Source organism: Taeniopygia guttata, chromosome 22 (genome assembly GCF_048771995.1).
Source record: "Taeniopygia guttata chromosome 22, bTaeGut7.mat, whole genome shotgun sequence".
NCBI lineage: Eukaryota > Metazoa > Chordata > Aves > Passeriformes > Estrildidae > Taeniopygia > Taeniopygia guttata.
In genome coordinates, this window is record NC_133047.1 from 1,569,628 (window position 1) to 1,593,037 (window position 23,410).

General features: G+C 57.4%; 2 protein-coding genes across 2 annotated transcripts in view; one reads left to right on the plus strand and one right to left on the minus strand.

The window, feature by feature from the left end:
• The window catches only part of LZTS1 (leucine zipper tumor suppressor 1), a 26,526-nt gene extending 25,282 nt beyond the window's left edge, over positions 1-1,244 (minus strand). The window contains exon 1 of the mRNA XM_030289969.4: positions 1,088-1,244. The gene's annotated coding sequence lies outside the window, so the exon portion shown is untranslated. The remainder of the gene's footprint in view (positions 1-1,087) is intronic.
• Positions 1-6,807, plus strand: part of LOC140680443 (uncharacterized) — a 7,250-nt gene extending 443 nt beyond the window's left edge. Inside the window, exons 2-3 of the mRNA XM_072917549.1 lie at positions 1,158-1,187; positions 2,614-6,807. Of these exons, the coding sequence (XP_072773650.1) occupies positions 1,158-1,187; positions 2,614-3,501 (918 nt within the window). The 3' untranslated portion in view covers positions 3,502-6,807. The remainder of the gene's footprint in view (positions 1-1,157; positions 1,188-2,613) is intronic.
• Positions 6,808-23,410: the final 16,603 nt, after the last annotated feature.

A 23,410-nucleotide genomic window follows, 5' to 3' on the forward strand; every position in this document is an offset into this window, starting at 1 on the left:
CGGGAATGTCGCGTGCCAGGACGGGAATGTCGCCTGCCAGGACGGGAATGTCGCCTGCCAGGACCTGTCCCCGTGCTCGGCCCCGCCGTGGAGCACCGGATCTACCCCCGAGCGCTCGGTATCACCGGCGGAGCGGTGACAGCCCGGCGCTGCCTCTGCCCGTGGCAGCTCTCCAGCGCCGCTTTTCCAGGCGAGATTCATCCCTGCCTTTCCAGGAGCTGCGCGGCCTCCGGGCAGCTCCGAGCTCCCTCCCACGCCTTCCCCGGGCTGCAGAAGCCCAGCCCGGAGCGGGGCCAGCCCCTCGTGGCTCCAGGAAAAGCCGGAGCCCTTGCAGAAGCGGCGGGACGGAGCTGCCGCATCCCTCCCGGTGCGGTCGGCGTTTCCCGCAGGGGTCCCGCTGCCCGCTCCAACCGCGGCCCCCGCGCTCCTTCCTCCCCTCCCACGCAGCTCCAGCGGCGAAGAATTCCTGCAGGAGCAGGCAGCCCCTCGCCGGGATGGCTCCGAGCTGATGACAACAAACCAAAGGCATCCGCTCCTTCCCTGCCTTCCCCTCCCGGCCGGGCAGCGCGGGGCTCTGGAACCCGCGGAAGCCGCACCGAGGTGCTGAACAGGCAGAATTTTCTCGCTGCCGTGTGAAAAGAAGTTTTCCAGACTTCAGAGGGAAGCGAGAAGCCAGAGCCGAGCCCCGAGTGAGCCGCGGCCGGCTCCGAGCGGCCAGAGGGATGGGAACCGGCAACGGGGCGAGTCCAGCCGCTCTCCCGGGGCGATCCCGACCCTTTGTGAGCGAGCCCGAGCCCTGTCCCCGAGCCCCGAGCCCGGTCCCCACGGTGCCGGGCCGGGGGAGGGCCGGTGAGGGGCATCCCCGGGGCCGCTGTGCCCGGCGGGGGGGGTCACCCCAAAATCATCGCACTGTGGGGAGCCCCACCGCGAGTCTCAGCCCCTCCGGGTCCCCTCGGTGTCCCCGCAGCTCCCCGGGCAGCGTTCCCCGGTGCCGCCAGCGCTTCCCCCGCGCGTCCCCTCCGTGGCCCTGCCCGGAGCCCCCCGGGCACGGCCCCACGGTGTCCCCCCGGTGTCCCCCCGTGCCCACCTGGGGTGGCCGCTGGCTCCTCGGCGCGGCGCGGGGCTCCGCGGGGCTCCCGGAGCCGGCCCGGCCGCAGCATCCCCGGCGCGGCGGCGGCGGAGGAGGAGCCTGGACCCCGCGCCCGCGCACCGGGCCCGCCCCGGCGCAGCCCCCGGCTTTGTGCGCCGGCCCCCGGCCCCACCTCCGCGCCCCCCGCCCTTCCTCCGCGCCCCGGGCCGCGGTGGGGCCGGGAGCGCGGATTTCTGCTCGGAGAGGGGACCGCGGGTGGGTCCGGGCTCCGCCGGCGCCGCGGGAAGCGCTGCGGGAACGGAGCCGAGGCCCGGGAGAGCCGCCAGGAGCCGGGAAAAGTCCGGGCTGAAGTTCCTGTTCTGCCTGATTCGCAGCGAGGACTTTGAGCAGAGGCTCCAAAATCCCGGCCTGGGCTGTGCTCACGCCACAGCCGCTCCCGGTGGCACCACCAGGGACACGGTCCCCGGGCCTCTGACCCGCTCGGGGGGCTGGAACTGCTGCTCCAAGCGGGACCTGACCCCTCCTGGGCTCGCTGGAATGCGAGGGACGCTCTAAAGGAAAACCCCGAAGGTCTCTGCGCAATCCCTTGGGGCTGGGCCCCGATTTCTGTCGGGGTTGTGCGTGGCCGCAGGTGAGGTCTGTCCTGCTCCTGCTTTTCCAGGCTCCGTGTCCTTCCCGTTGCTCGCTGGCAGCCTGGAACAGGGCTGGAGGTGCAGCGACATCGCCACGTCCTTTCCGTCCCTGCCCACCGGCCCCTGCCCGGACTTTTCCCACCCGGACTTTTCCTGCCCGGAATTTTCCTGTCCGGACTTTTCCTACCCGGAATTTTCCTGCCCGGAGTTTTCCTCCTGCCCCGCGCCGGGCCGGGGCGCTGACGCAGCGCTCAGGAATCCGCCGGGCAGCTGGCGGCACATCTGGGCTTGTCCCGGGCACATCTGGGCTTGTCCCGGGCACATCTGGGCTTGTCCCGGGCACGGAGCGGCCCCGTCCGGTATGCGGGGAGGGAGGATCGCCCGAGCCGGAACAGGATCCCCATTCCAGGCCAGGATCCCCCATTCCAGCCCAGGGTCCCCATTCCAGCCCGGGACCCCCATTCCAGCCCAGGATCCCCATTCCAGCCCAGGATCCCCATTCCAGCCCAGGATCCCCATTCCAGCCCAGGGTTCCCCATTCCAGCCCAAGATCCCCCATTCCAGCCCAGGGTTCCCATTCCAGCCCAGGATCCCCCATTCCAGCCCAGGGTTCCCATTCCAGCCTGGGATCCCCATTCCAGCCCAGCATCCCCATTCCAGCCCAGGGTCCCCATTCCAGTCCAGGATTCCCATCCCAGCCCAGGATTCCCATCCCAGCCCAGCATCCCCATTCCAACCCAGGGTTCCCATTCCAGCCCAGGGTCCCCATTCCAGCCCAGGGTTCCCCATCCCAGCCCAGGATTCCCCATTCCAGCCCAGGATCCCCATTCCAGCCCAGGATTCCCCATTCCAGCCCAGCATCCCTATTCCAGCCCAGCATCCCTATTCCAGCCCAGGATTCCCCATCCCAGCCCAGGATTCCCCATCCCAGCCCAGGATCCCTATTCCAGCCCAGGATCCCCCATTCCAGCCCAGCATCCCCATTCCAGCCCAGGATTCCCCATTCCAGCCCAGCATCCCCATTCCAGCCCAGGATTCCCCATTCGAGCCCAGGATTCCCATTCCAGCCCAGGGTCCCCCATTCCAGCCCAGGATTCCCATTCCAGCCCGGGATCCCCATTCCAGCCCAGGACTCCCCATTCCAGCCCAGGATCCCCATCCCAGCCCAGGGTTCCCATTCCAGCCCAGGGTCCCCCATTCCAGCCCAGGATTCCCATTCCAGCCCGGGATCCCCATTCCAGCCCAGGGTTCCCATTCCAGCCCAGGATCCCCATTCCAGCCCGGGATCCCCATTCCAGCCCAGGGTTCCCATTCCAGCCCAGGGTCCCCCATTCCAGCCCAGGGTTCCCATTCCAGCCCAGGATCCCGATTCCAGCCCAGGGTTCCCATTCCAGCCCGGGATCCCCATTCCAGCCCAGGGTTCCCATCCCAGCCCAGGGTTCCTATTCCAGCCCAGGGTTCCCATTCCAGCCCAGGGTTCCTATTCCAGCCCAGGATTCCCGTTCAGTCTCACACTGGGCTGCTGGGTGCCCAAGGAATTGGGATGGTGTTCTGTGGGATTGGGATCATGGTGTCCCATGGGTTGGGATGGTGTCCATGGGGTTGGGATCATGGTGTCCATGGAGTTGGGATGGTGTCTGTGGGATTGGGATCATGGTGTCCATGGAGTTGGGATGGTGTCCGTGGGATTGGGATCATGGTGTCCACGGGGTTGGGATCATGGTTTCCATGGGGTTGGGATGGTGTCCATGGGGCTGGGATAGTGTCCCATGGGATTGAGATCATGGTGTCCGTGGGATTGGGATCATGGTGTCCATGGGGTTGGGATGGTGTCTATGAGGCTGGGATAGTGTCCCATGGGATTGAGATCATGGTGTCCATGGGGTTGGGATCATGGTGTCCATGGGGTTGGGATAGTGTTCCCATGGGATTGGGATCATGGTGTCCATGGGGTTGGGATCATGGTGTCCATGGAGTTGGGATGGTGTCCATGGGGTTGGAATGGTGTCTATGAGGCTGGGATAGTGTCCCATGGGATTGAGATCATGGTGTCCATGGGGTTGGGATCATGGTGTCCATGGAGTTGGGATGGTGTCCGTGGGATTGGGATCATGGTTTCCATGGGGTTGGGATGGTGTCCATGGGGTTGGGATCATGGTGTCCATGGGGTTGGAATGGTGTCTATGAGGCTGGGATAGTGTTCCCATGGGATTGAGATCATGGTGTCCATGGAGTTGGGATGGTGTCCATGGGGTTGGGATCATGGTGTCCATGGTGTTGGGATGGTGTCCATGGGGTTGGGATCATGGTGTCCATGGTGTTGGGATGATGTCCATGGGGTTGGGATAGTGTTCCCATGGGATTGAGATCATGGTGTCCATGGGGTTGGGATCATGGTGTCCATGGGGTTGGGATCATGGTGTCCATGGGGTTGGGATCATGGTGTCCATGGGGTTGGGATGGTGTCCCGGGGATGGATCTCCAGCCTCTGGCACGCCCCGAGGAGCTCAGCACTGGGATTTGGGCGCTCTCCCAGTGGGAGCCGGGCCAGCGCCCCAGGACCGGGCGGGAGGCGTGACCCCAATCCCGGCCCTCCCCTCCCGGGGTTTGACAGGAGCGGGAGCAGTCCTGCGGGGCTGGGATTTCTGGGATTTCTGGGATTTCTGGGATTTCTGGGATTTCTGGGATTTCTGGGATTTACGGCGCTGCCACTCGAAGACGAGATCCTCCCCCTGCCTTTTTTGGACGCCGTTTCCTGGCAGCTCCCGCGGTGTCTCCGCTGGGCTGAGAATCGGAGATTTTGGGAGCTCCAAAGTGAGGGGAGGAAGGGGAAGGGGAGAGGGAGGGGGAGAGAGAGAAGGAGAGGGAGGAGGAGGAAGAGAGAGAGGAGGAGGAGGAGAGAAAGAAGGAGGAGGAGGAAGAGAAGGAGGAGAAGCGGGAGAAGAGAGAGAGGGAGGAGGAGATGAAGGAGGAAGAGGAGGAGGGAGGGAGGAGGAGGAGAGGAGGGAGAAGAGCCAGTGAGGAGGAGGAAATGAAGGAGGAGGAAGAAAAGGAGAAGGAGGAGAAGAAGCAAGAGGAGAGGGAGGAGGAGGAGAAGGAAGAGGAGGGAGAGGGAGAAATAGAAGTAGGAACAGAAGGAGGAGGAGACGGAGAGGAAGGAGAAAGCGAGTTCATGCGAGCACAGAGAGGGTTCAGCAGGGGGAAGGGCCCAGGGGAGCGGTGACGGTTCATCTCCAGCCAGCTCCGTGTTTCTACCGCAAACCACAAGCAGGAGGGATCCGCTCCAGCCGGATCCCAGGAATCCTCCGGCCTGGGAGCTCAGCATTCCACCACCGTGGGGGGCTCAGGGGGAAGAGCCCCGTGGTGTCCCTCAGCTGTCCCTTGGCTGTCCCCGAGGACGTGCTCGGCTCCTCCTGGGCTGGAACTCACCCTGCCTGGATCCTCTGGGCTGGAATTCGCCCTGCCTGGATCCTCTGGGCTGGAATTCGCCTTGCCTGGATCCTCTGGGCTGGAATTCGCCCTGCCTGGATCCTCTGGGCTGGAATTCGCCCTGCCTGGCTGCCCCATCCATCCATCCATCCATCCATCCATCCATCCATCCATCCATCCATCCATCCATCCATCCATCCCATCCCATCCCATCCCATCCCATCCCATCCCATCCCATCCCATCCCATCCCATGGATTCCGTTGCATCCCATGGATCCCATCCCATCCCAAGGATCCCATCCCAAGGATCCCATCCCATCCCATGGATCCAATCCCATGGATCCCATCCCATCCCATGGATCCAATCCCATGGATCCCATGGATCCCATCCCATGGATCCCATCCCATGGATCCCATTGCATCCCATGGATCCCATCCCATGGATCCCATCCCATGGATCCCATTGCATGGATCCCATCCCATGGATCCCATGGATCCCATCCCATGGATCCCATCCCATGGATCCCATGGATCCCATGGATCCCATCCCATGGATCCCATCCCATGGATCCCATGGATCCCATCCCATGGATCCCATCCCATCCCATGGATCCCATCCCATGGATCCCATGGATCCCATCCCATGGATCCCATCCCATGGATCCCATCCCATGGATCCCATGGATCCCATCCCAGTCATGTCGGTGCTCGCCGGTGCCGCGCCCTCCCCTGCAGCCGCCCCTGCCGAGTCACCCGGGAGCCTTCCCAGGGCAGGGGAGCCCCAGAGAGGAGCTGGAAAGGATCCTGGGGGAGGTTTGGGTTCTTGAGAAGCGTGGGGGGAAGGCCAGGTCCTGAAACGCCTCCCTAAATCCACCTGGATTTCCCCATGGTGGGACCTGACCTGTTGTGAAAATCCCCCCGCAAACATTCCACATTTTAACCGCTTCAAAATTCCTCTACCAAAACCCAGCCACAAAAAAAAAAAAAAAAAACAAAAACCAAAAAACAAAAACAAAAAACAACCAAAAAAACCCCCCCAAAAAAAAAAAAAAATCACAAAAATCCACTTTTGGTCCTTTGGCTGCAGACGGAGGGTGAACCACGGGTGATTTGTTTCCCTGCAGGGAATTCGGGCAGGGAAAAGTTCCCGGGCCTGGCTCAGGTCTGGCAGCTCCGGGCGGGGCTGAGGTGGGGAGTGAGTCCCTCCCTCTTCCCTCCCACCCCTTCCTCCATCCCCTGGGCACAGCCCTAAGTGGATTTGCATGGCTACATGGAATAAAATCCCTTTTATTTCACTATAAAGGAAAAGCAGAAATTACAAAGACAGGATTCCCCCCCCTCCCCGCTCCATTTTTTTTTCTTTTTTTCTTACTCCCAGATTATTTACAAATCCGTTGAAATGGTGAAATTGGATAGAAGTCGGTTCACACTCGTTTGCTGCTCGGGGAGGGAATTACAAGATAATCAGATCAGTGATAAAAGCGAGATGGAGGTGTGGATTTAATGACTTTTTCCCCCACAGAGCCATGAGGGAAGATGGGAGGAGTGAGGCAGAGGCTGGAAAAGGAAACAAAACCTCCAAAGGCTCCGCGGGGCTGGAGGGCTCCGATGGCACCCGGGGGTGGCGGGGAAATAAAATGTACCTTGATTTTTCCACCTGGATTTTCAACAGATCTGGGCACGGGGTGTGGGGTGGGAAGGGCTGGGGGGACGGGGAAGGGACGTCCCCGGGGCTGGGCAGGGGGGGACACACGGCGCTGGCACAGCTCTCCTGGTTTGGAGGATGGGTTTGCTTCCCAAAACCACGGGAACAGAGTTTCCCTTCCAAGGGGGGAGAAAGCGGCTGTGGGGCTGCCCAAAACCTGATCCCAAAGGCTGAGCCCAAAGGGTGATCCCAAAACCTGATCCAAAGGGTGATCCCAAAACCTGATCCAAAGGGTGAACCCAAAACCTGATCCCAAAGGGTGAACGCAAAGGATGATCCCAAAACCTGTTCCCAAAGGGTGATCCTAAAACCTGATCCCAAAGGGTGATCCCAAAGCGTCAGAGTGTCAGAGCAGGGATTTGGGATTTCAGGATTGGGATGCTTTTTTGGATTGCTGAGGGCTCTGCTTTAGGACTCAACTTTGGGCTCAGCTTTGGGCTCAGCTTTGATCCCAACCCAGGTGTCACATCTGGGAATACTGGTGGATGAAATATCCCATATCCCAGATTCTCATCCCAACGCAGGTGTCACATCTGGGAATATTGGTGGATGAGATATCCCATATCCCAAATTCTCATCCCAACGCAGGTGTCACAGCTGGGTCAGAAATGGGAATATCGTGGGTGAGCTATCCCGACCCCAGTGTCACCCCACTCCAGGGGCTCTGGAGCAGAAGTTTTCTCTCCTTTTCAGAAGAAAAGTTTTCTCTCCTTTTCCTTCCCAGCCTTTTTCTCCTCCTCCTCCCCTCCTCTCATTACTCACCACTTGTGCAATTCCTGTCTCCATTCTGCCCGCCTGGCTCTGCCTGCCCGGATTCACCCCAGGGCGGCTCAGGCCTCTCTCCTGCTGCTTTCCAGGGAAAAAAACAGCAGGAAAAGGGCCTGGATTTCCCCTCGGGCGTTCCGTGCTTCTGCTCCATCAGCCTCCAGATCCAAATCCTCCTCAATAATTCAGCGGAGCTGCTGCACTCCGGGAATAAATAATTCATCGCGGAGCTGGAGGAGGGAGATGCGCTCACAGCACCCTGGGACAGCGGGCGCTGTCCCTGGGCTGCAGCTGGATGAGTTTTGAGGCACTTCCCACCCCATTCCAGGATTCCCAGCCCTCTCCATGCCGGATGAAATCCTTGTTCCACTGGAGGAGAGCTTGGAAAATGAGGATTTACCCCAGCTCCGACACAGGATGCTGGAATTGGGTTAAAATCATCCACGGGGATTATTTGGGTGCTGGAGCGGGAACATCCCGAGTTTGGGATGGGCTGAGACCTTTGGGGTTTGTTCATTTCCCTCACCCAGCTGTGAAAAACCCTTTTGGCTGTGCTGCTGCAAATTCAAAACCCTTAAAGTGACTTAAATCACGCCTAAAGAGGAGCAGTAATTCCGGGATTTATTGAGCCCGGCGCTGCGTAAACACGGCTTTGAGCGGGTCTCACTAAATCACAGCCAAACCCGGAGCAGATTTTCCTCTCTGCTGATTCTCCAGAGCCCTTTAAGCCGGTTTCAGCTTGATTTAAGCCCAGCCTGGGCCGGGGGAGGCAGAAGAGCTGAAATTCCCATCTCGGGGAAAGCTGGGATGCTCCAGAATTTCCCATCCCAGCCCAGTCTCAGCGCTCAGCTGGAGTTTTGTTAAATAAAACCAAACTCCTCTGCAGAGCCCGCCTCGCCCGCCAGAGGCTGCTGGTGCCGTTTGAAACCGTCCCGAATTCCAGCTCCATCCCTCTGGAATTTTCCAGCTCCATCCCTCTGGAATTCCAGCCCCATCCCTCTCCTGAATTCCAGCCTCATCTTTTCCCGAATTCCAGCCCCATCCACTTCCTAATTCCAGCCCCATCGTCTCCCGAATTCCAGCCCCATCCCTCCAGAATTCCAGCCTCATCCCTCTCCTGAATTCCAGCCCCATCCCTCTCCCGAATTCCAGCCCCATCCTCTCCTGAATTCCAGCCTCACCCTCTCCCGAATTCCAGCTTCATCTTTTCCAGCCCCATCCCTCCCTAATTCCAGCCCCATCCTTTCCCGAATTCCAGGTCCATCCTCTTCTGAATCCCAGCTCCATCCTCTCCTGAATTCCAGGATCCCCCAATCCCTTTCCAGGATTTCCCCAGTCCCTGTCCAGGACGCCCCAATCCCTTTCCAGGATCCCCCTGACCCCAGAATCCCCAATCCCTTTCCAGGACCCCCCGATCCCTTTCCAGGGCCGTTTTGGAGCAGTGACCTCAGCAATGTCCCCTGCTGTCCCTTCCCAGCCTCAGGGTCCCCAGACCTGTCCTGCTCCTGCCCAGGACCCCTCTGCTCCTCCCGTGGGGATTTTGTCATTCTGTGACCCCTTGTCCTCTTTTGGGCACAAACCTGGAGGGGTTTGGTGGCCACGGCACAAATTTGGGGGTTTGTGGCTTCCCCCTTTCCTGGGAAGAGCCCAAACCAGCCCCAATCCCCATCTGGGAAGGGAAGCGAAAGGAAAGGAAAGGAAAGGAAAGGAAAGGAAAGGAAAGGAAAGGAAAGGAAAGGAAAGGAAAGGAAAGGAAAGGAAAGGAAAGGAAAGGAAAGGAAAGGAAAGGAAAGGAAAGGAAAGGAAAGGAAAGGAAAGGAAAGGAAAGGAAAGGAAAGGAAAGGAAAGGAAAGGAAAGGAAAGGAAAGGAAAGGAAAGGAAAGGAAAGGAAAGGAAAGGAAAGGAAAGGAAAGGAAAGGAAAGGAAAGGAAAGGAAAGGAAAGGAAAGGAAAGGAAAGGAAAGGAAAGGAAAGGAAAGGAAAGGAAAGGAAAGGAAAGGAAAGGAAAGGAAAGGAAAGGAAAGGAAAGGAAAGGAAAGGAAAGGAAAGGAAAGGAAAGGAAAGGAAAGGAAAGGAAAGGAAAGGAAAGGAAAGGAAAGGAAAGGAAAGGAAAGGAAAGGAAAGGAAAGGAAAGGAAAGGAAAGGAAAGGAAAGGAAAGGAAAGGAAAGGAAAGGAAAGGAAAGGAAAGGAAAGGAAAGGAAAGGAAAGGAAAGGAAAGGAAAGGAAAGGAAAGGGGAATCCCAGCCTGGAGGAGATTCCCAGCAGGGAATGTTCCTGTCGGCAGATTTACGGGGTATTTAACAGCTCTGCTCATCCCCGGGGGTGTTTATTGGCTTCTCCGTGGATAACTCAAGCTGCTCCGGAGCTTTCTGTGCCATTAGTGCCCTCTGAGGATTAATTAGGGCTCGAGCCAGGGGTTTGTAAACTGGGAAAACTCCGAGGGCTCCTCGCCAAAGGAGGGGAGGAAAACGGCATCAAAACGCTGCAGGGGAACGAGGGAGGAATTCCAGGCTGTGGCAGCAGCAGGATTCAGGGCGGATGGAAAAAACCACCCCGTTAATTTCTCCTTTTGCTGCAATCCGTGGAAAAGCGGGATTGATTGAACACCCGGGCTCAGGTGGGAGCGGCGGATCCTGAAGCGCTTTGTGGGGAGCGCTGGGGATTCGCCTCTGGATGCTCCAGAAATCCCAAAGAACTCCTCAGGATTGGGGTGGGATCAGCGGCTGCAGGGACGGGGATTTCAGCCCCGAGCAGAGGCTCTGTGCGGATTTAGGGGATTTATGGCTCAGCTCCCACGGGAAGCGATTCCTTACAGGAACAAAACTCCCGTGCAGGTTTGGTCTCACCCGGATATTTTCACCCCAAATTCCCAAAAATGGGATGGTTTAAGAGCAGAGTGATCCCAGTGCCAGACAAGGCGTCCAGGAGAAACTAAACATGGCTCTGGTGACACCTGGGGACACCTGGGGCCCTTTGTCACCCCCCTCCTGGCGCAGCACAGAGCTGGGCTGGAAATCCAGGAATTTCCCGGCTGGAATTCTCCCCAGCTCTGCAGGAAGGTCGGTTTGGCTGGGAGGGAGGAGAGGTTGGTGCTCATGAGTTTTCCCCCGAATTTTCCACTCTCCCCTCACATTTTGATCCTGCTTTTCCTCTGCGCCTGCTCTCTCCAGAAGTTCCCGGGCAGAATCCACAAGCAGTGGGATTATGGATTCCTCCTGCCTGGCGAGAAGGCTTTTTAAAAATTTTTTTCTTTATTTTTTATTTTTTTACGAGGCTTTTATGCCTTTGATAATAAATTAAACTCTTATTTTCGCTCCTCGCCCTTGAATTCCCCCTTTTTCACCTGAGTGGAATTTTTGCTGGAGGTGTTTAATGCCCCTCTAATCCCCGCATTCCCAGGGGGGCACCAAAGCTGCTTTACAAACCCATAAATCCGGCAGCATAAAGTGCATTTTTATTATTCCTGTTGCCATGAAAATCCGAAAAAAACCGCGGCCTAATGTGATGCAATCAATAACAAATTTACCTAATGGTCCCACTTATCCTGGAAAAGCACCTGGAGAGGGATGGCTTGGGATGGGAGGAGCATCCTGAGGGTGGGGGTGTCAGTGGGGGTCACCCAGGTGGGTTTGGGGTCACCCAGATGGGTTTGGGGTCACTCAGGTGGGTTTGGGGTAACCCAGATGGGTTTGGAGTCACTCAGGTGGATTTGGGGTCATCCAGATGGATTTGGGGTCACCCAGGTGGATTTGGGGTCACCCAGATGGGTTTGGGGTCACTCAGGTGGGTTTGGGGTCACCCTCATGGGTTTGGGGTCACCCTCATGGGTCTGGGGTCACTCAGGTGGGTTTGGAGTAACCCAGATGGGTTTGGGGTCACCCAGATGGGTTTGGGGCCACCCTCATGGGTTTGGGGTCACCCAGGTGGGTTTGGGGTCACTCAGGTGGATTTGGGGTCACCCAGGTGGATTTGGGATCGCCCAGATGGGTTTGGGATCACCCAGATGGGTTTGGGGTCATCCAGATGGATTTGCGATCACCCAGCCACGTTTGGGTTCACCCAGCGACGTCTGAGGGGCACCCAACTGGGTTTGGAATCACCCATTGGGGTTTAGGGGTCACCCCACTGGATTTGGGTGTTCCCCAGCCGGGTTTGGGGTCACCCATTGGGGTTTGGGGTCACCCATTGGGGTTTGGGGTCACCCATTGGGGTTTGGGGTCCCTCCGGCCATTCCCGCTGCCCTTCCCGCGTTTCTCCCGCAGCCGCTCCCGGCGGTGCCATCCCGGGAGCCTTTCCCGGCACCTCGGGGCAGCCGGAATTGTGGGGAGCAGGAATTGCGGGAAGTGCAGGAATTGCGGGAAGTGCAGGAATTGCGGGAAGTGCAGGAATTGCGGGATTTGCGGGAAGTGTGGGAATTGCAGGAATTGCAGGAATTGCATGAATTGCAGGAATTGCAGGATTTGTGGCAAGTGTGGGAATTGCAGGAATTGCATGAAGTGCGAGACTTGTGGGACTCGTGGGAATTGCGGGAATTGCGGGATTTGCGGGAATGGCAGGAATTGCAGGAAGTGTGGGAATTGCGAGAATTGCAGGAATTGCATGAATTGCAGGAATTGCAGGATTTGTGGGAAGTGTGGGAATTGCAGGAATTGCAGGAATTGCAGGAAGTGCGAGACTTGCGGGACTTGTGGGAATTGCGGGAATTGCGGGATTTGCAGGAAGTGCAGGAATTGCTGGATTTGTGGGACTTGTGGGAAGTGCAGGAATTGCGGGATTTGCGGGAATGGCAGGATTTGCAGGAAGTGTGGGAATTGTGGGAAGTGCAGGAATTGTGGGATTTGCAGGAAGTGTGGGAATTGCGATAATTGCAGGAATTGCGTGAATTGCAGGAAGTGCAGGATTTGTGGGAAGTGTGGGAATTGCAGGAATTGCAGGAAGTGCGAGACTTGCGGGAATTGCGGGATTTGCAGGAAGTGCAGGAATTGCAGGATTTGTGGGACTTGTGGGAAGTGCAGGAATTGCGGGATTTGCGGGAATGGCAGGATTTGCAGGAAGTGTGGGAATTGTGGGATTTGCAGGAAGTGCGGGACTTGCACGAAGTGTGGAAAGTGCGGGAAATGCGGGATTTGCAGGAAGCTCGGGAATTGCGGGATTTGCGGGAATTGCAGGATTTACGGGAATTGCAGGATTTGCGGGAAGCTCGGGAATTGCGGGATTTGTGGGAAATGCGGGATTTGCAGGAAGCTCGGGAACTGCGGGATTTGCGGGAATTGCAGGATTTGCAGGAAGTGCAGAAAGCGTGGGAAGTGCGGGATTTGCGGGACTTGCAGGAAGCTCGGGAAGTGCGGGATTTGCGGGAATTGCGGGATTTGCGGGAATTGCGGGACTTGCAGGAAGCTCTGGAATTGCGGGATTTGCGGGATTTGCGGGATTTGGGGCCGGGAGCAGCGCTAGGTGGCAGGAGTCAGTCGCGCACGGGGAGGGATGGGGGGAGAAATCCGGGAAAGGGATTCAGGAGCTCGTCGGGGCCTGGAATCGCTCCGGGCTGGAATTCTGCAAATTCCAAAAGAGGCCAAAACCCCTCCTGCAGCCGCACCCCAAACCCACATCCCGAATTTCCCCCGGCCCAGGGAGCAGGGAGGGGAGCTGGGACCGTCCTGCTCTAGGATGGGAATTTTGGACAGTCCTGCTGCTCCAGGATGGGGATCTGGGAGGGTCCTGCTCCAGGATGGGGATTTGGGAGGGTCCTGCTCCAGGATGGGGATTTGGGAGGGTCCTGCTCCAGGATGGGGATTTGGGAGGGTCCTGATCCAGGATGGGGATTTTGGACAGTCCTGCTGCTCCAGGATGGGGATCTGGGGCTGTCTCAATCCAGGATGGGGTTTTGGGAAGTTCCCGCTCCAGGATGGGGATTTGGGAGGCTCCTCCTGCTCCAGGATGGGGATTTGGGAGGGTTCTGATCCAGAATGGGGATTTGGGAGGTTCCTGCTGCTCCAGAATGGGGATTTGGGAGGTTCCTGCTGCTCCAGGATGGGGATTTGGGACTGTCCTGCTCCAGGATTGGGATTTGGGACTGTCCTCCTGCTCCAGGATGGGGATTTGGGAGGGTCCTGTTGCTCCAGGATGGGGATTTGGGTGTCTCAATCCAGGATGGGGTTTTGGGAAGTTCCCGCTCCAGGATGGGGATTTGGGACTGTCCTGCTCCAGGATTGGGATTTGGGACTGTCCTGCTCCAGGATGGGGATTTGGGAAGGTCCTGATCCAGGATGGGGATTTTGGACAGTCCTGCTGCTCCAGGATGGGGATTTGGGACCATCCTGCTGCTCCAGGATGGGGATTTGGGACTGTCCTCCTGCTCCAGGATGGGGATTTGGGAAGTTTCTCCTGCTCCAGGGTGGGGATCTGGGAGGGTCCCAGTCCAGGATGGGGATTTGGGAGTCTTGGCAAGCTGGGCCTGGATCCGCTCAGTAATCCGTACTCGGGTCTGGGACATGCTCGGGCTGCAGCTTGGAGTGGGGATTGTGGGGTTCGGGATCTGTGGGGCTGATCAGGGGGTGTTTTAGTTGAGGCCTGTGGCTGGGAATCCCTGCAGAGCCTCACCCGGCCATTCCTGAGGGCTGAAATTACACAGATTTTCACACACAGCCCCAAATCCTCCATCGAGCCATCATTCTATATCTACCCCATAAATTTCGGGGAATCAACCTTCCCCTCTCCAAGGGAGAGAAAAGCCCGGAGCCAGAGGGGCTGAGCGCTTCTCCAGCCCTTCCCTTCCCTTCCCTTCCCTTCCCTTCCCTTCCCTTCCCTTCCCTTCCCTTCCCTTCCCTTCCCTTCCCTTCCCTTCCCTTCCCTTCCCTTCCCTTCCCTTCCCTTCCCTTCCCTTCCCTTCCCTTCCCTTCCCTTCCCTTCCCTTCCCTTCCCTTCCCTTCCCTCCCCTCCCCTCCCCTCCCCTCCCCTCCCCTCCCCTCCCCTCCCCGGGCTGTCTGTGCGATCCTATCGGGCCCCAGAGCCGGGGCAGAGGCAGCTGATGCAAAATCAACCCCGACACGCCTGAAGGACAGCGGAGATCGGTGCCAAACCTTGTAGCGACCACAGAAGGAACGATTCCCGCTCCAGTTCCTCGCCTTGGGAATCTCCGCCGGGATGGAGCAGTTGGAGGATGAGGGGAAGGGGAAGAGGGATCGGAGCGGGTCTGGGGCAGAGCAGACCCCGCCGGGATGCGCAGAGGAGGCGGCGGGCGGTGATTGCTCCTTTCAGCCGCTGATCGCTCCTTTCATCGCCGCACGATGGCCCGGGGTGGGACCGGCCTGTGCTGCCAGCCGGGAATGGGGGGAGATATCCCTGTGCCCCGATCCCTCGGGATCTGATCCAGGCTCTGCTCCCAGCCCGGGAATGAGGGGAGATATCCCAGTGCCCCGATCCCTCGGGATCTGATCCAGGCTCTGCTCCCAGCCCGGGAATGAGGGGAGATATCCCAGTGCCCCGATCCCTCGGGATCTGATCCAGGCTCTGCTCCCAGCCCGGGAATGAGGGGAGATGAAGGGAGATATCCCAGTGCTCCGATCCCTCGGGATCTGATCCATCCTCTCCTCCCAGCCCGGGAATGAGGGGAGATATACCAGTGCTCCGATCCCTTGGGATCTGATCCAACCTCTCCTCCCAGCCCGGGAATGAGGGGAGATATCCCAATGCTCCCAGTCCCTTGGAATCTTGGATCTGATCCAGCCTCTCCTCCCAAGCCCAGGGGTGCTGCAGGGGCTGCAGAAGCGGCCTGGCCATGCACTCAGGGGTGCTGCAGGAGCTGCAGGAGCTGCAGGAGCTGCAGGAGCGGCCTGGCCATGCATTCAAGGGTGCTGCAGGAGCTGCAGGAGCTGCAGGAGCAGCCTGGCCATGCACTCAGGGGTGCTGCAGGAGCTGCAGGAGCTGCAGGAGCTGCAGGAGCAGCCTGACCTCACTCTGCTGCCCGGGGCTCCCTCAGGGTCTCCCCGAGGAGCAGCTCCGGCGGGTGCGGATGGTGCCGCCCGTTCCCCCCGACCCTCCCGCGGGGCCGGGTGGGCTCAGGGCCAGCGGGGACCTGAGGGGACCTGAGGGGACCCAACCCCGCCGCTGTCCCCGGGCCAGCCCCGCATCCTTGGGGCCACCCGCGCTCCCCAGCCCGGGCAGGATCCGCTCCCCCAAATTCTCCGCGGTCGCGGCCCCGCTCCCCAACAGCCATGGGGCACCTGCTGGGGGTGGCAGCGCGGCTGTCCCCGCTGTCCCCGCTGTCCCTGCCCGTGTTTGCTTTGAGGCGAGCTCGGCGCGGCCCGGGAGGAGCCGCCGCCGCTGTGATTGACTCGCGGATCAATTAAAGCAGCGCGCGGACAGATGGAGGGTTCGCATCCCGAGTTTCCCCCGCTGGTCTCCTCCTCTCTCGCTCTCCCGGGGCCTCTCAGGTTAATTGCCCTGATCTCTCTCTGCCTTTTTGCGCCGGCCCTCAAGGGCTGCCCGGCAAATCCTGCCCTCCTGAATCCGCGCCGCGAGGAGGAGGAGGAGGAGGAGGAGGAGGAGGAGGAGGAGGAGGAGGAGGAGGAGGAGGGAGAATTGATTTGCTCCATCAGGCAGCAGCAGCAGTGGATGCCGCTGTTTAATTCTCAGCTCAAGCCCCGTGGAGAATGCAAACGGCTCCGCTGCTCGGCCAATTTACAGCTCTGACAAGCTGCTAAACAACGTCTTTGTCAGCGCCCGGCGGCCCCGGGCTCGCCGCGGGTGGCGGGGAGGGCAGGGGAGGAGGAGGAGGAGGAGGAATAGAAGGAGAGGAAGAAGGAGAAGGAGGAGGGGAAGGAGGAGAAGGGGAAGAGGAAGAAGAAGGAGAAGGAAGAGGAGAAGGAGAAGGAGAAATAGAAGGAGAGGAAGAATGAGGAGGGGAAGAGGAAGAAAAAGGAGAAGGAAGAGGAAGAGGAGAAGGAGAAGGAGAAGGAGAAGGAGAAGGAGAAGGAGAAGGAGAAGGAGAAGGAGAAGGAGAAGGAGAAGGAGAAGGAGAAGGAGAAGGAGAAGGAGAAGGAGAAGGAGAAGGAGGAGGAGAAATAGGAGAGGAAGAAGGAGGAGGAAGAGGAGGAGGGGAAGAAGGAGGAGGAGGAAGAGGAGGAAGGGAAGGAGGAGAAGGGGAAAGGGAAGAAGGAAGAAGAGGAGGAGGGGAAGGAGGATGGAAGGAGGAGGAGAGGGAAGAGGAGGAGGAGGGAAAGGAGAAGGAGAAGTAGGAGAGGGAGAAGGGGAAGGAGAAGGAGGAAGAGGAGGAAGGGAGGGAGAAGAAGGAGAAGGAAGAGGAGGAGGGGAAGGAGGTTGGAAGGAGGAGGAGGAAGAGGAGGAAGGGAAGGGGAAAAACGAGAAGGAAGAGGAGAAGGAGAAATAGAAGGAGAGGAAGAAGGAGAAGGAGGAGAAGGGGAATGGAAAGAAGAAGGAGGAGGAAGAGGAGGAGAAGTAGAAGGAGAGGAAGAAGGAGGAGGAAGAGGAGGAGGGGAAGGAGGAGAAGGGGAAAGGGAAGAAGAAGGAGAAGGAAGAAGAGGCGGAGGGGAAGGAGGATGGAAGGAGGAGGAGAGGGAGAGGGAAGAGGAGGAGGGGGGAAAGGAGAAGAAGAAGGAGGAGGAAGAGGAGGAGGAATGGGAGAAGGGGAAGGAGAAAGAGGAAGAGGAGGAAGGGAGGGGAAGAAGGAGAAGGAAGGGGAGGAGGGGGGAAGGAGGTTGGAAGGAGGAGGAGAAGGAGAAGTAGAAGGAGGGGGGGAGGAGGAGGGGAAGGAGGATGGAAGGAGGAGGAGAGGGAGAAGGAAATGGAGAAGGAGGAAGAGGAGAAGGAGCAGGAGAGGGAGAGGGGGAGGAGGAGAAGGGGAAGGAGGAAGAGGAGGAGGAAGGAGAAGAGGACGAGGTTGTTTCTTCTGAGCATCCCCCTCTGCATCCCCCTCTGCCCACACTCCTCTCCCAAGCAGCCCCTTCCCTGCCCCTCCTGAGGGGTTTTGGAAGAGGCTGAAGGATGAAAATGGGCCTGGGATGGAGCTGGAGCTGCCCGGGGGCTGTGGTCAATGGGAGGGGGCTGCAGGCACCCACCATTCTGTGAGTGAGCTGCAAAACTACGAGAATCCAGCAAAACTCCACCAAATCTAATTTGAGGTGGCTCCTTTGGGGTTTGGAGTGTTGGAGGAGCACGTGGATGCTCCGGTCAAGGAGGAATCCTGCCAGGATTCAGCCGGGGAGTGAGCAGGGAGCAGCTGGGGAATTGTCCCACACTCTGGGATGGTTTTAAAGAGAATTTTAAAGATAATTTTTTACACAAAACCCTTTTGCTCCACGGCCCCAGCTCCTGGCCTGGGAGTGCCCAGGCCTGGCAGAGTCTCCTCTAATCTGATCAAGCTGCACTAATCCCAGACTGGAATCAGGGCCTGATACTGAGTTTAAGTGAATTATCTCCCTAACAATGACAAATCAATTATCGGTGCTGCCTGTGAGGAGGATGCACCTGTTCCAAAAATCACCTGTGGCAAATGCAGCCAAAAACCTCGGGAATAATCCCAGCACAGAGACAGCAAATTAATGAATCCTCATTTCTCATCCTGCTGCTGGTGCAGCACAAAAGTGAAACAAACCCAGAATCCTTCTTGGGGTTTATTATTAAGAGATTTAATTCAGAGATTTTGCTTTTCTTCACATCTTTTTTCTGCCTTTTTTTTTTTTTTTTTTTTTGCCTGGCTGGGAAGTGAGGATCTGTTCCCAGCACACGGAGCTGGGGTTTGGTTTTGGGGGGCTGGGGAGGGGCTGGGAGTGACATTTGTGACATTTGTGTGACATTTGTGACATTTGTCATCCTGGCAGGACACCCTGTCCTGTGGCTGGGCTGAAACCGATCCAAAGGGACCTGGGAGGGTCTGGGAATTGCTGCCAAGGCCAGGGATGGCATCATTGCCACCATCCCGGCCCTTTTCCAGCACTGGGAGTGGTTTTGGGGTCACCTCGTGCCCCCCTCCCTCCCCTTGTCCCTTTGTGGGCCCTAATTCCTGCTCTGCCATTTGGTGCCAGGTGGGCATCTCTTATTTGGGGACATCATTCGAGCTGACAGCACTGATGGGACTTTTCATCGAGCAATTAAATCGGGGAAAAAAAGGAAAAAAACAACAAAAAAAACTCAACAAAAAAGGGCCCAGCTTGCTCTGAAGCACAAAGGCAGCAGGCGCATAAATTACCGAGCAGAGTTGCGGAGTGTTTACTCCAACGCATTCCCGGGGGGGATAATTAGGGAAGAGATTGGATCTGTGCTCCACGAAGCACCAGGGGACTCTGCCACGTCCCTGAACTCGGCCGGATCCCCCGGATCCCACGCGGGATCCGCGAGGGGAGAGCAGGGACCGATTTCTGCCCGCTCCGGCCTCGGGGGCTGCGATTTCCTGCGTGGGCTGATGCTCGTTAGCTGAGATCCCAATTAGTGATCGGGGCTGGAGCAGCTTGGTCTGAGCAGGAATTGGGATCAGGGATGGCAGGAATTGGGATCAGGGATGGCAGGAATTGGGATCAGGGCTGGCAGGAATTGGGATCAGGGATGGCAGGAACTGGGATCAGGGCTGGAGCAGCTTATTCTGAGCAGGAATTGGGATCAGGGATGGCAGGAATTGGGATCAGGGCTGGCAGGAATTGGGATCAGGGATGGCAGGAATTGGGATCAGGGCTGGAGCAGCTTGTTCTGAGCAGGAACTGGGATCAGGGATGGCAGGAATTGGGATCAGGGCTGGCAGGAATTGGGATCAGGGCTGGAGCAGCTTGGTCTGAGCGGGAATTGGGATCAGGGATGCAGGAATTGGGATCAGGGCTGGAGCAGTTTGTTCTGAGCATGAATAGGGATCAGGGATGGCAGGAATTGGGATCAGGGATGGCAGGAATTGGGATCAAGGCTGAAGCAGTTTGCTCTGAGTGGGAATTGGGATCAGGGATGGCAGGAACTGGGATCAGGGATGGCAGGAATTGGGATCAGGGATGGCAGGAACTGGGATCAGGGATGGCAGGAATTGGGATCAGGGATGGCAGGAACTGGGATCAGGGATGGCAGGAATTGGGATCAGGGATGGCAGGAACTGGGATCAGGGATGGCAGGAATTGGGATCAGGGCTGGAGCAGCTTGGTCTGAGCAGGAACTGGGATCAGGGATGGCAGGAATTGGGATCAGGGATGGCAGGAATTGGGATCAGGGCTGGAGCAGTTTGTTCTGAGCAGGAATTGGGATCAGGGATGGCAGGAATTGGGATCAAGGCTGAAGCAGTTTGCTCTGAGCAGGAACTGGGATCAGGGATGGCAGGAATAGGGATCAGGGATGGCAGGAACTGGGATCAGGGATGGCAGGAATTGGGATCAGGGCTGGAGCAGCTTGGTCTGGGCAGGAACTGGGATCAGGGCTGGCAGGAATTGGAATCAGGGATGGCAGGAATTGGGATCAGGGCTGGAGCAGTTTGTTCTGAGCAGGAATTGGGATCAGGGATGGCAGGAATTGGAGGCAAGGCTGGAGCAGTTTGTTCTGAGCAGGAATTGGGGCTGGGAATGGATGCCAACGTTCCCACAAGTCAGAGGGGCTTTGATGAGCCTTTTGGGGTCCTCTCCCTGTGAGCTGGACTTGCTCCTGCAGCCCCATTCCTCCTGCAGCACCACCAACCCCCCAAAATCTGCGTGTTTTGATCTCCTGGTGGAATTCCTGCAGGGAACTGCCCCAAACAGAGCCTCTCTGCATCCTCATCTTGGTCCCAGAGGAGGAGGAGAGGAGCAGAGGCGATGCTGGGAGGGATCACACCCCCATGGCTGTGGGGTGACCTGGAGAGTGGGAATGGGCTCAGCCCGTGCCCTGTTCCCTTGATCATGGAATCCTGGAATGGTTTGGGCTGGGAGGGACCTCAAAACCTCCTCCAAGGACACCTCCCACCACCCCAGGCTGCTCCAACCCAGCCTTGGACATTCCAGGGGTGGAGCAGCCACGGCTCCCACGGAAAACCCATTCCCAGACAGATCCCTCACAGGGTTAAACCTTGAGGCAGAAGGGATCTGAATGCAAAAAGCCAAGTGGTTCTCAGGGTTTGGGGTTTTTTTTTGGGTTGTTTTTTTTTAATTACCATCCTCCGGCGCATTTTAATTTGAGGCATCAAAGGCAGGAGACGAAGCCGTGCGAATCTGGTGCCGTACCTGCGGTGGCCGGGCGCGTGGCTGTCATCTGCAGCCTTTGCTGGGGACAAACAAACCCTCTCCTCTTTGTTCTCTCTGCTGTTTTGTTCTGTGCATTAATTTCTCCTCTAAAGTTAAAAAAAAAAAAAAGTAAAAAAAAAAATCTGTGAGATTTGGCGCTTTGCAGGAAAAATAAAGGTGGCGTTTAGGGGATTAAAAAGAAAATACCTCCTTTCTTTCAACTAAATTACAAAGTGCTTGTGCTGCTTTGTACCTGAGAGCCGCAGCGGAGGAGCAGGTGGGGTTTGGTGGCAGATGGGAGGCGGGGAGGAAACGCTGAGCTGCGCTCCGGAGCCAAGGAGGGGACGCTGGAAATCCCAGAATTCACAGAATTCACAGAATTCACAGGACCACCAGGTTGGAAGAGACCTTCAAGATCATCCAGTCCAACCTGTTCCGACACCTCAACCAAACCCTGGCACCCAGTGACACATCCAGGCTTGTTTTAAACACATCCAGGGATGGTGACTCCACCACCTCCCCGGGCAGACCATTCCAGAACTTTATCACTCTTTCTGCGAAAAACTTTTCCCTGATATCCAACCTAAATTTCCCTTGGTGCAGCTTGAGACTGTGACCTCTGGTTCTGTCAGTTCCTGGAGAAAGAGACCCACCCCACCTGTGTGAAACTTCCCTTCAGGGAGTTGTGGAGAGTGATGAGGTCACCTCTGATCCTCCTTTTCTCCAGGCTGAGCACCCCCAGCTCCCTCAGCGGTTCCTCATGGGATTTGTGTTCCCAGACCCTCTCCAGCCTCCTCTGGACATGCTCAAGTATCTCAGAATCCTTCCCAAACTGAGGGGCCCAGAAAATGTCCCTGCCGGGGTGGCCGTGGCTGAACTGGGGCTCTGACACAGCTGGTTCCGCTCCTGGTCCTGCACAGCTCCGGGAGGGCGGGACCGTGGAGCCACGGAAGGGAATCGTGGAATCACAGAAGGGAATTGTGGAATCACAGAAGGGAATCGTGGAATCACAGAAGGGAATTGTGGAATCACAGAAGTGAATCATGGAATCATGGAAGGGAATAGTGGAATAACAGAAGTGAATCATGGAATCACAGAAGGGAATGATGGAATCACAGAAGGGAATCGTGGAATCACGGAAGGGAATCGTGGAATCACAGAAGGGAATCGTGGAATCACGGAAGGGAATCGTGGAATCACAGAAGGGAATCGTGGAATCACAGAAGGGAATTGTGGAATCACAGAAGGGAATCGTGGAATCACGGAAGGGAATCGTGGAATCACGGAAGGGAATCGTGGAATCACGGAAGGGAATCGTGGAATCATGGAAGGGAATCGTGGAATCACAGAAGGGAATCGTGGAATCACGGAAGGGAATCATGGAATCACGGAAGGGAATCGTGGAATCACAGAAGGGAATCGTGGAATCACGGAAGGGAATCGTGGAATCACAGAAGGGAATGGTGGAATCACGGAAGGGAACCGTGGAATCATGGAAGTGAATCGTGGAATCACAGAAGGGAATAGTGGAATCACAGAAGCTGGAAAACTCTCCAAGGTCACCAGGTCCGACCTTGTCCCCAGCCCAGAGCTCTGAGTGCCGCAGGCGTTCCTGGGACACCTCCAGGGATGGGGACTCCAAACCGCCCTGGGCAGTGCTTAACGACCTTTTCCATGGAGAAATCCCGGCACATGTCCCAGCTGTTCCCTCTCATCCTGGGGGAAATCAGCAGATCCAGCCCCAAACGGAGGTTCTGAGCTGCACTTCCCCCCCGCACCCCCTGCCAGTCCCTGTGACCTCCCTTTGAGCCTTTCCCAAATTTTTCCAGAGGCTGGGATCCGGCGTTTTCCTGGAACGAGCTCAGGGTGGTGTTTGCTCCCCACCCTGAGCAGCTCCTGGCTTGGGTTTGGCTGTGCCGAGGTGCTGCTGCTTCCCAGAACTTCCATCCCATGGAACGTCTCTAACGGGAGCAGAACCCAGAACTTCCATCCCATGGAACGACTCCAATGGGAGCAGAATCCAGAACTTCCATCCCATGGAACATCTCTAATGGAAGCAGAATCCAGAAATTCCATCCCATGGAACGACTCCAATGGGAGCAGAATCCAGAACTTCCATCCCATGGAACATCTCTAATAGAAGCAGAATCCAAAAATTCCATCCATGGAACGACTCCAATGGGAGCAGAATCCAGAATTTCCATCCCACGGGATGTCTCTAATGGGAGCAGAATCCAGAACTTCCATCCCATGGAATGTCTCTAACGGGAGCAGATCCAGAATTTCCATCCATGGAATGACTCCAATGGGAGCAGAATCCAGAACTTCCATCCCATGGAACATCTCTAACGGGAGCAGAATCCAGAACTTCCATCCATGGAACGACTCCAATGGGAGCAGAATCCAGAACTTCCATCCCATGGAATGTCTCTAACGGGAGCAGAATCCAGAACTTCCATCCCATGGAATGTCTCTAATGGGAGCAGAATCCATGCTGCTCCCCAGAACATCCATCCCATGGAATGGCTCCAACAGGAGCACAATTCCCAAATTCCCACCACGCTCCCCAGGTCCCTCAGAGCTTTTCCTGCAGCGCAGCGTGAGGCCG